General features: G+C 34.9%; 1 protein-coding gene across 1 annotated transcript in view; it reads left to right on the top strand.

The window, feature by feature from the left end:
- LOC126759157 (cytochrome P450 4c3) overlaps positions 1–6,511 on the top strand; it is a 30,107-nt gene extending 23,596 nt beyond the window's left edge. Inside the window, exons 5-7 of the mRNA XM_050473832.1 lie at positions 62–131; positions 5,014–5,576; positions 5,643–6,511. Of these exons, the coding sequence (XP_050329789.1) occupies positions 62–131; positions 5,014–5,576; positions 5,643–5,983 (974 nt within the window). The 3' untranslated portion in view covers positions 5,984–6,511. The remainder of the gene's footprint in view (positions 1–61; positions 132–5,013; positions 5,577–5,642) is intronic.
- The last annotated feature ends 6,371 nt before the right edge of the window (positions 6,512–12,882 follow it).

The raw sequence follows: 12,882 nt of genomic DNA, 5'->3' as shown, positions 1-12,882 counted from the left end.
CTACTGTAAATAATTATTAATGTTTAAACTTTTTTTATCGAAACATAAAATTATAATTTAGAAACGGCTATGGGCCGCAGCATTCATGCCCAAGACAACAGCGATTCGGAATATGTGAAGGCTGTTTATGGGTAAGTTTCTAACTAGTAATCTTTCTTTTGATCTTGATATAAAAGCGTAAAACCAATTTTGTAGTATTTACCAATTAAACCTTGATAAAGGTTTAATTTTATTAAGTGGGAAGTACGATTAAATACTGCCTCAACACCTGGTTCATTTAGTTCACCTAAAGGTTGTTTTTAACACTTAATCTAATGGAGATAAATCGCTTAGGATAAATGGTTTGGCACTTTCTCTGATTATGGGAAAATTGGTGAAATCAAATGATAACCCCGAATACTTTCCAAGTAACGATTATATTGAAAAATACTAAAAGTGTGATAACTCCATAAATAAATACGTCAGAAGCATTTATGTGCTATATAATACAGAAGGACCTCATAAGAGCGGGGATAAAATTGAAAAAATGGATGTAGTCCCGCACACCTTTAAGTAAATCTTATATTTTTTCACTATTTGGTGCATTAACGAATGTGTGGAGTCACTGCTTACAGCACTCCTGAATATCTAGTACTGAAATTCGGAGAGAAACCTATCATAAAAGGGCCAATTCGTCTCCTAGACTATACCCATTATCAGAATTTCAAACTTCTGGTGGGCTTTATGCTGTATATGTGAGTCAACATGTAAGATCTGTTAACAAAATTAAGTGTATGTATAGTACTGGATATACTATACTTAAAGCTACAAACGTTACATATAATGATTTCCGTTACTCAGCAGACTTTATGCCGAATATGTCGGCCAGAGTGTGAAAATAAGTTCTCAAGTATGTGTGGTGTACTTTAAGTATACTAAAACATGCTAAATATGGGATGCCAACCTCTCTTTATGAATATATCTCATAATAAAGTTAACGGGAAGGCTAAAGAAATGTATGAACCGATACGAACATTATTCGAAATGATTTCCAATGGTTCTACTTCTGCTTTCATAGTTCTTGCTTTGATTATGTATCTTTGAAGCAAGACAGTTGATTTGGTTTGAAAGAAAAGTGGCTTGAATATAATATTTTTTTAAATGTAATAATTTTTACCATAAAAATTGCATATATTTGCTTGAAATCAGTAGAATGATTTTTTAGATATTAAAGATTAAAGTTAAAACTTTCAAGAAATTTGCATGAACCCTAAATTAAGCAACAGTTAAAAAAGTTACGTATATAAGAAAGTAGTAACAACGATTTTTTCAAATGAAATATTTTTTCAAACTTTGTGAAAGCGGATTGTGTTGCCATGCTAATTATATTTTAATATATTGAACTTTCCTTAGGGGCAAAAGAAAAAAACACCAAAATATTTCACATGTTGACGTAATCGCGTCAGTATAAGGAAAGGTATAGACACACAAATATCTCTCTAATTAACGCTTAATTTTACTTAATTTGCCACTTAAGTTCAAAGTCATGGCCAATATCTAAAAATATATGTACATATGTACACGCGTTTGTGCACATATCACGATGCCTGTCATTCCACTTAATTTCTACTTTTTCACAAGTGCTAATTTTCGCAGCTTCAGTGGATTTGCATTTAGAGAAAAATGTAATACCTACCTAAAACCAGATTAATTAATAAGTCCATCCAAAGTTTATTAAAACACTAGAGTCTATAATTTACTGATTTATAATTATTTAATTAACACAATAAAAGTCTCTGTTTTGTTTTTGGTTTTTAACTCGATAATAAGAATGAAATCATTTTAAGGCTTTAGGTTGTACCAAAGCTATAATAGCCTTCACAAAAAAAATGTTTTTCATACAAGAACATGATTTTGATCGTTCAATCTGTAATGCATTAGTGGACCGACATCGACGGTAATGAAAAATGAATAGTTTCTTGCAGGGAAAAGGATGTGTGCAAAATTGCAGAGCGATATACAGACAAAAGCAATGACGGATATGTCTAAATCGACTCAGAAGATTGAAGAACTATTAAACGATTTCTTTCGCTGGTGTTAATTTTTTAATCATTAAGCTATCCATAAGAATATACGAAAATGCTATATTTTTAAATCAATCTATAATAATTTTTCAGCAAAATGTAACTGTTGATCAGTTAGATTCAAATTTTTAAATTTGTCAGAAGACAATTTTTTTTTCATTTTAGACGATTTGAAGTAAAGCGCATCGAAACAATTAATAACACAGCTCATAGATATACATTTTTTCTTCCTGGATATCTTAACAAATTTTGATGGTTTTAAGCGTAGAAATAGTGAATTTATTCATGCAAAGAGTGAATGTGGACTTGATTTTTCTGGTTATTGAATATATATCGGCTTTTTAGTAACAAAATTTATTTTTCTAGTCATCACCAGGGTTCTGCAATCCCTTTTTGCGCGCATAAAAACATCACGTGATCACCATGAAAATTCCGCCAAATTCCCAGAAGTCATTGAAATCCATCAGAGGGAGAAGCGTCTACGTCAAAGTTATTTTTTAAAAATGAACTCAGTGACTTAATACGTTATAAATTTAGGAATGATATTGAAGTGTGACAAAGCGGCAGGCAATGAAGGGTATTTCTTAATTACAGTTGTAATAAATTTCCGAAGATTGGTTTGGAAAAGTCGAAAGGTGGAATATATGTATGTTTGTCCTCAAATCACATGATGTATGAAAGATAGAGATTTTATCACGATTGAAACTGCTCCGGAGATTAAAGCTTGAACATGTTTTTTATTGGTAGTGGAAATTTTTTTAGATAAATATAAAAAAAAAACATATTATGAAAAGACTTTGCAAAATATGCTGATAAACTTTGAGATCCAAGAGCAGATGTGAATATCAAGTTAGACTATAGCCGCAGTCATCACTATACATTTTCGGAGTTAGGAAATTAAAGTGTGAAACATAGAGAGAGCGTCCTCTTCCACTTAGATCTAAAAGTGATGAAAGAAACGCGCTAAGGTTGATTGGATCATCTCATAATGACAGATCGTTGCTGATTCTTTAATAGACATTGTCAACTGGACATAATTATAAAGGAAAAGCGCATACGAGGAGTTTAATTGAGATATAACATACTCGTATGCATTCGACATTTGTCTTTCTGCTTACTTCAATGTATACTTATTTTTCAAAACAAAACTGGTTTTAAAAATATATTTGCTATTTTTTTTCAACCAAATGAGAGCAAATTTTACAAAACCATTGAGAGTCTCATGAATTGGGATCACATGCTAAATCGATCAAAAATCTAGGGCTATAAACCCAGTGTAGATTAGTAAGTTAGCTTAGGTTAGATAGCACGTGAACTGCTATATGTAGTTCTTTGTGAAAACATGGAAAATAAGAACTCCTGGGATCAAACTAATAAATTAGCAAAACGTTTAGTAGCCCAAAAAAATTTGCACAGGCGTTTAATTTTCACTCCGGCCAGTTCGCTGGGATGTCTGAAGGTATCCGCTCCCAAATGTTTAAGTCTAGACCTCCCAAAAGCAGGACAGTTAAGAAAAAGAAGGAAGTGTTGAGTTATTTCTACTTCATCATCTTCCAGACAGCTTCCGAAGATGGTGTTTGGTAAGATTCCCAACCTCATAGCATGGACGCTAGCCATACTGGGGGCAAAGAGGCCACTACATCTACCGATGGTGGTCCAGCGCTGGCTAAGCTTCCGCGAAGCCAAGATATCCAGTAGTAGAACACAAAAGGATACGGAAGCACCTATTCAACCGATAGCTGTTCTAGGGTGTCTTTATCTGCTAGCTCATCAGCTTTGCAATTTCCTGCAACTCCGCTGTGGCCTGGCACCTATATTAGTCTTATCACAACGACACTCGATTCTATTGATTGCCTGCCGCTCTACTATCTGAGGTAATGGTTTTTCTCTGAAGGAGGCCGCACTGTGGAGCAGTAGATCTTCTGCTACCAGTCAGTATAATAGCGAGGAAATTTTTTCAGTGCCTGAATCTAATTTTTCCTTTACTAAAGGTCACTCATTCTAGAGTTGTTTCCAAAAATTATAAATTATCGGAAGATAAATTTTATTATAATTAACCGATCTCCATTGTTAGATGACCTATTATAATGACTTTTTTATTATCAAAGCTTTAACTTTTTCTGCTTTGGATAACCGAAAAGAAAAAAATGTTTTAATAATTTGAAGTCAATGTTAATATGAATACTTTTGCTCCTCGTTTTGCTATTAAACTGTATAGGTATGTGTGTATTTGTTCAAAGTCTGTATATAAAAGATAAGTAAATAATAATTGTGTGTTTAACCATTCCCAGTTAGATATGATCTTTGTACTCAAATCTACACCTCGTTCAGGTCTAACAATTCAATTTAGCCAATATGAAAAAGCAGAATTCTGCGAAATTCAATTTACTCTTACCCCGAATAAAAGCATTTCCGATATAATCAGTGTGTGTGCGAAATGAAAGTGGTAATGGCGCAACATATATACAATCAAAGGTATATATATTGTACGTATGTATGTGTGTATGTGTGCAATGTGAGCCAAATGAGTTGTCACTGAAGTGCACAAAAGTTTAATATCGAGAGCTGTCAACTTTGACAGTGAAACAAGCTCACATGCGTTCGATAAAATTTTTATAGGGTGGTATGTGCTCATGTGGAAAATATGCGAGATTAAGATGTCAGTTTGGCGGCAACACCAAACGAACTCAACTGACAAATGAAGTTTTCCACATTTAGTCGTGATAACGGCAACATGCGAACATACGTACATACAACAACACAGTATTGTAGGTGCAATAGAACATGTACACGGTAGTTGAATGTCAAAGCTTGAGGGAAAAAAAATCAATAAATATAAAATGTCGTTGAAGATAAGAAACTGAAATTATTTCAAATTTAATTTTGAATTAATTTTATTATACTTTTTTTTATTAACTTCAAAATTCTTCATTCTCAACATTTCTTACAGCATCGGCTCTATTGTGCAAAGTCGCCAATCAAAATTGTGGCTACAATTCGACACGATTTTCCGTTTCTCCGAAGATTACAAACGTCACCAGAGCTACATCAATACTTTGCACGGTTTCTCCAATCGTGTAATACGCGAGCGCAAAGCCGAACTAGCGGAAAATATACTCAACAACAATATAAACAGCGCACCCGATGCTTATGACGATTTGGGCAAAAAGAAACGTCTCGCCTTCTTAGATCTTCTCATCAACGCCTCGAAAGATGGCGCAGTGCTCTCCAATGAGGATATACGCGAAGAAGTCGACACATTTATGTTTGAAGGTCACGACACCACCTCCGCCGCGATTTCGTGGACGCTTTTCCTGCTCGGCTCACATCCCGAATACCAAGAACGTGTGTTTGAGGAGTTGCAATCGATCTTCGGTGACGATAAAGAGACACCAGCGACTATGCAGAATCTAATGGATATGCGTTATCTGGAGTGTTGCATCAAGGACGCGTTGCGCTTGTTCCCCAGTGTGCCCATGATGGCGCGCTCCATTGGCGAGGATGTGAAAATTGGTGTGTTTCGAGACAACTAGTGTGTTTTAAAGCATATATTTAGTCCAACACGTTTTTTTCTTCCAGGCAACTACCTGATACCCGCTGGCACCACAGCCATTATTGTCACCTACATGCTGCATCGCAATGCGAAGTCATTCCCCAAACCCGAACAATTCAATCCTGACAACTTTTTGCCCGAGAACTGCACCGGTCGTCATCCCTTCGCCTATATACCCTTCAGCGCCGGTCCACGTAACTGTATCGGACAGAAGTTCGCTATACTCGAGGAGAAGGCGGTGCTGTCGACGGTGCTGCGCAAATACAAAATCGAATCCGTCGACCGTCGCGAAGATCTCACACTTTTGGGTGAATTGATTTTGCGGCCGAAGGATGGTTTGCGCGTGAAAATAACGAAACGCGCTTAAGCAGCGAGTGTGTGGGAGAAAAATGTATAGTTATACTTGCCGTATGCTTAGCGTATGCATACCACTAGTTGTAATATTAGTTTACTTAACTTTGTATATAAATAATTTTAGTAATTAGCTTAAGCGTTGATTAATTAACTTTAAATTTTTGTATATACCTACACTTGTAAGAACTCTCCAAAATGCAAATAGCTTTCACTTCAACATAAGTATTGATTGGTAGCCTTTTTTAACGAAATTTCTTTCTTATTTAAGCACCATATATAAGTACATATAACAATTGTAGCTTGTATCTCTTTCAAGCCAAATTTACAATTATTGTTGTAGTACTAAGCTATGGCCGATGTTCTATCTAAACTACAATACAGTAATAAGTGTGATATTCTGATACTTCTTTTAAGATTTGTGAGAAAATATTTGTTTTAAACTCAAAAATATGTCTTTAAAAAGAATTATGTGTATTTATATATGTACCTATGTATGTGGTATATAAGTGCAATGAAATAGAGTAATTATTTTTTATATGTATTTGGTAAAACCAGTTTTATTAACGCTGATTGGAATAATGAAAAGAAAAGTGTGAAAACTCGAAAACAGTAAGAAAATACTGAGGATAGGCGGAAACTAAGATAAAAATTGCTTGGATTTAAGGGATCAATTAAGAAAATTTTTGATTTTGCGATTTATTTCTACCAAAAACCAACCGATTCATTACACTGCGAATACCCCAATCCGATTTGAGATATCTGTTCACTTATCATATACTTATGTCGCTTGTACTTTACTTTTACTGAACAGATGTACATATTCATCGAAGCATATCAAATATACAGAAATATACAGTAGATGATGTTGTCTTAAAGCATATTCGGGAAACTAAGAAATTTTCCACATCTACTTTTAATAAAAGACTACTAATTGTTACATCTGTCATATGGGTGGGTTGGTAAGCAATATGTGGAACAAGTCAGGTGTTGTTTTCGATAAGACTCAGCTATGTTTATGACATGTTTATCTATTAAATGTCGAGATATACTTATGTTTCCTGTTCATCGTGGTCGTATTGAAAGGTGGCGCTTTTTCTGGCTAGGTCATTTACTTATAGTTAATACGAATATCATTGCGTTCTGTAACTCATTGCAGGTTTATAGTGAAACGGATGTTAGATCCACTAATAGATCAATACATTACTTTATTATCTTCAATGAAACACAGAGAGATTACAAAGTTGCTTGCCTATAAATACTCCTATATTTCTCTTTTATAATTTTGCTGAAAAGCCACTACCTCCTACCGCGCACTCAATTAGCCTGCTGGAATCAGTCTTTCCCCACTTCTCCCATAACCCACTCATCTCTGGAGTGGTAGGCAATATTGGGAGTCGAATTTAAGTTACTTTCTAAAAGGTTAAGAAAATTCGTGATTTTGAATAGAAGCGCGAACTTGTCATATAATTTATTTCTATTTATTTCTAACTTTGTCAGCATAAGGAAGTTTATAAGCTTAATTAAAACGGTATTTTGGTACAGAAATTTGAATAGTCCTCATTTCAACAGATTTGATATTTCAAAATATTTTTTATGCCTTGAAATTTTGCATAATTCTTTAAATACCTCTTAATTGTATGAAGCAGGAAATTTTAATTCATAATTAAAAGTCATACATACATTTTTTTTTGGTTTTTAAGGAAGAGTAGGTTTTTTTACCAACAAAATTTTGAAGTTCAAGTATATTGTGACAAAAAATACCCGGAAATTGTAAATAAATACTGTGGTTGATCGATGGAATTCATTGCGTTTTTAGTTTTAAATTTTGTGCTTTATCATCGTGCAAAATCCATAAATTGTACTCCCATCATTCCGGCCGTTTTCGAGGGATGTTCTCACGCAAATGCCTCAATACGGCTAAATAGAACTCCTTATTGACCATCTGTCCCTCTACTAGCCACGAATACCGAAAAAACAATGAGCCTCACCTTGATTTTTGACGGGTTTTGGCGTGGTTTCTTTGGTTTCGGCTCGTTTTTTCCCCACATTCCGATGTTTATTGACTTGTTTGCATATCTCATGGGTAGTTATGGTAAATTGCTATTATGGAGATGTCTTGCTCTTTTGCGATTTTCAAACACCGAATCCTTCATATTTTTAAAATCTCTCGAGTGTCTTCGAAAGATTTGTGTCACTAGTAGGCTTGCGTTTTTGATAAAACTGAGTCACCGTAAGCCTTTTTCAGCATTCGCAACGATTCTGCATACGAAATGCGGTTAGAAATACAAAATTTGAGACAAATTACTTTTTAATACGATATTTTTATCGTATTTGGCATAATAATTAAGGACAGTCCTACCAAATTAGCAAAATACATTTTTTTGAAATACCATTTACTCGGGCAATTTAATTACAATTTCCGGGTGCTGTTTATTCCAATGTATACGTATATCACTGTTGCTATTACAACAAAAACGTAAAGTTGTTCAAATTGCCTGACATAAATACATATAAATGTACATACTCAATTTTTATAAATTTTTGTAACCAAACCTGTAAAACTCTTACTTGCTTTTATCAATACAGAATGAAGAAATCTAATGTCAATCATTGTTTTGTTGTGTGAACACTGTAATTTGCTATTAGAAATTTGTAAACACATTTTTATTTATATTAAGCCCTAGTTCCTTTTGGAATAACAGGTAGATGGAGTGTATTTCTGACCTTAAACATTATTGTTGACCGAATAGATCTAAATTATTTCGCCATCGGTGTAGCACACATTATCTCCTAAAAGTATGCAATACATTTCGATTGGATCTTGTGATCTCCAAAGATTTGTTCAGCATCAATCTAAATATGCTGTTGGATGCATCAAATTAAATTATAAACAGCAATCTTTACTAAAATACACACACATAATGATTATGAAGTTCAAAATTTTTCATTTAATAAAAACTACTGAGTGAAGCATTGTATTTATTGTTTTCTGCGTAAATAAAAATATTTCAGTCTTTTCTAACTACTAGTGCCGTTGCACATTCTGGGCGCGTCCAGGTTTCGCAACAGTACTCGTATGACAGGCACACCAACTTTGAGTATCAACTTGTGGAAGGCAAGTCGAAGCAGGGTATATGTTGTAGTTGCGTCGTCAGTTGTCGTTACCGTGTCTAATAATAATAATTCTTTCACACAGTTACTTCTCGTTAGTCAGAGTTTCTTTTGATATCGGAAATATAATACCTTATTAATAAGGCTGTCTTCCGAGCTAACAACATTGCTAAATAAGCTGTTAAAGATTATTTGGCCGTTAGAAACCGTCGGCATGCGACCATCGCCGACTTCGAGAAACGAAGAGTTCAGACTCCTGCTCATTGAAGCGCTAGATCCACATGTTAGTATTTAGTCATCTCGTCTGCCGTGGTATTCCAGGTAGTTCGTGAAATTTTAAAGGCCAATGTCTTTCGTAACACTTCGTTCTCAGTTTAGCGAAAACACACAATGTTGGTAATTTGGTTTCGACCACATTTTTAGCTTCATCATATGCTGATTGGACAGTATCCAGTTAGAACAACAGAAATCAATTCAAAGCACTTACTACTGTGGGCAAAATATAGTAAGACTACTCAATTTAAATTTCGCGCGAAAACCCAATCGTCGAAAATTTTTTTCTAGTTTGTCACTGACATTTGTGTCAAATATTACATCAAAATAATCATTACTGTTTAGTATATACTTGTCTATCTGAAGTACATAAAGTGTATTCGGCGATTTTTACGTTGAGCTAAATTATTCAACAAAAAAGTTTCATTACATGTTGTGTGCCGAAATGTTCAGAATGTTGAAAAAGGCCTTCCGTGATAATTGTCTGTCACGAGAAAGTGTTTTTGATTGGTACAAATTATTCAAAGAAGGTCGAGAACGTTTTGATAACGAACCACGTCCAATATCAACTGATGATCAACGCGTCAATAAAATAAATGAATTGGTGCTTGAGAACCGACGATTCAAAGTCAGAGACAACACTAAGAAAAGTGAAAGCACGAGTGGTTTCAAAATCACTAATTTTTTCGAAAAACAGCGTCGCGTTAACGTCTGTGCTTTCCTATTATTACTGGCGATGAGTCTTGGCTCTATGCCAACGACCCGGAAACAGACGATCAATCGGCCGAATACTTGTATAGTGGCAAGGGTAAGTCGAAGCCGAAAATACCACGTCAGGGCAGGTCAAAAATCAAGGTAATGTTGACAGTTTTCTTCGATTGTCGAGGTATGCTGCACTCCGAATTTTCCATACTGTCAACAAGGAATACTATTTGAGTGTTGTGCGTCGTTTACGCGAAGCTATTCGTAAAAAGAGGCCAGAATTATGGGCCGACAATTATTGGTTTACTGCATTAATGCTTCGTGAGTTTTTCGCCGAATTTTCAACCAATATCGTACCGCAACCCCCGTATCTACCTAATTTAGCTCAGTGGAACATCTGGCTATTCTGAAAACTCAAACAACCGCTTTATGGAAACCGTTTTGAGTCAATTGAAGAGATTAAACGTGAATCGCTATGCGCATTGAAGGCTATTCCGGAAATTGACTTTAACTACTGTTTCAAAGATTGTAAAAAACGTTGGCACAGGTTTATTGTGGCCAAGGGGATTACTTTGAGATGGACGACTTAAATTTTTAAGCATAATTTAAGAATTTTAAAGTTATGAACAAAGTGTTACTATTTTTTCCTCATAGTAGTATTATATTCTGATCTGGGTCTAAAGTTCTCGCAGCTGTGCTGGCTGTTAACAAGCTCTTGCCGAGGCAAGCGAGGTCCTTACATCTGGTGCTAGAATAGAAGAGAACAATGGAGTTCCTACTCGTTTCCAGTAAAACAAAATTGGTGCAAAGGTTTTTTTGATTCTAGAAAATTCATAGAAGATAAGCATAATAATGTACTAGCTCTTATTTTGTTCGGACAGGATAATGATGTTTTTTGAAGATCTGTACTAGTGTAAAATTAGTAGAGAACTTGTAACTGAGGTCAGTAGGACAATGAAACTACATAATTTTAAATAGGTCAGGAGTACAGGAGTACAACTATAAGCAAATGGATGTATATATGATACAAATATGTTCGTATTCCAGATAAATGTGTACCTATTACTAAGCAGTTCAATAAAGCTTAACTCACTTAACCACACACCTATTGATTTTGAGTGTGTGTGTGTATGTAAGCAAGTATTTACACAAATGGCATATGAAAATGGAACCACCATAAGGGTGCATTCCCTGCAAACGCCAGCGATTGGCGCCTACGCCTGTCGCAATGAGTGCTCAGGCTCGACATTGTCAATAACAACAACAATGTGTAACGTGATAGCGATTGGTTTTTGTGGCGCCAATGCAATAATGGCGCCAGCACGATAACTTCGATTAGAGGCTATATATTTTGCGAATCACAAGCGAGAACGCAAAAATGCAACTAGAAATTTATCTAAAAATTCCCAGTATATACCAACATAACTATATATTCGCATTGCAATTCCGTCGATTTTTTATAATAAACAAATATGTCTAGTATAGACGCGGCCATAAAACGAATCACAATCACGGCGATATCTAATCAAATAAAATGGTGGTCTAGCTGTGAGCAAAAATGGCGAAAAAATAAGTTTTTGTAATGCAATGAAATCCCTGCCAAAGCAAACTGGCTTACAATTAAGCCTTGAGCGAAATGTGGCTCTACAAGAGTGTTCTGAAAGCCACAATAAAAGTGTGTGGTAAACACAACCCTAACACCGTGATGAGAGCATCACAACGATCAGTTCTAACTCTGAAAACTAGGTTGAAATATCGATATACATATTTGTACATATGTATATATGTATGTATATAGATTTATATTCGTAAGAATATAAGAAAGAAACTTGAGTTGGTATCTTCACGTAGACAAACTGAACTGTTGCTATTAATTGGCCGTGATGTGTAGCTGCATGAGTGTATTGTTCTTACAGTAAATGTCTCATCATTTGAAGAAGTCACAGTGTTTAGTTAGGCAATTATATCTTGGAAAAATAATAATTTTTCACCAGTTATACTTAGAAATATACAAAACTGCTCACCTCTATGAAATTTGTCACTTGCCCTTAGCAAATGTCATTGAGCTGAATTATTTCTCTTCAATCTGAGCGACAAAGATTTAAAGTTCATCTTTAAGATCATCGTCGATGAAGATTTCGCCGAAACTTTTTTCTTAAAATATGATGCGAATGCTTACCAAAGTCTCTAGTCTCATATATGTAGTCTCTATATGATGTAAGTAACTTTAGAAATTCTTACTGTTTATTCATAATGTCTGCTAGATCTGCTCAAAATGTACTACACTGGTATACCATAATTAAGGCTTAATTATCCGCTAGGAATTCAGAAAAAAAATCGTTTTTCGTGAAGTTTTGTCGAAGAGTAATTTTATTTAATAAATAAATAAAAAAAATGTACATTTACAGAATTTAATATACTTTAATAAGCCATGATTCATTTTAAAAAGTTTTGAATTCCTGTTGTCCTGCAGGCGCTAACCCTGGTCAAGAATGTTTCGCCTTTTCAATTTAGCTTGCCTTCAAACGGATGCTTTTTGGTTAGCCAGAGAATACTTGGTCTAAGACCGGAAGTCGTGAGCTTGAGCTTGAGCCATATATAAAATAATCGTTTCTGACCACTCTAAAATGAATGGCGCTCAGAGAGCTTTCTTCACTGGCGTGAACTTCTAAACATTTCTATATCGTCCATTTTTTAGTTCTGTTTTCTTCAGACTGGATAAGGAAATGAAGCAAATGGGTCTGGTAGTGAACGAGGCTAAGACGAAATATCTTCTGTCATCAAACAAATAGTCGTCGTACTAGTGGCTTGGCTTCCACGTCACTA

This window comes from Bactrocera neohumeralis, chromosome 2 (assembly GCF_024586455.1).
Source record: "Bactrocera neohumeralis isolate Rockhampton chromosome 2, APGP_CSIRO_Bneo_wtdbg2-racon-allhic-juicebox.fasta_v2, whole genome shotgun sequence".
Classification (NCBI taxonomy): domain Eukaryota; kingdom Metazoa; phylum Arthropoda; class Insecta; order Diptera; family Tephritidae; genus Bactrocera; species Bactrocera neohumeralis.
The sequence above is the reverse complement of the archived record's forward strand: the minus strand, read 5'-3'. Positions and strand labels throughout refer to the sequence as shown.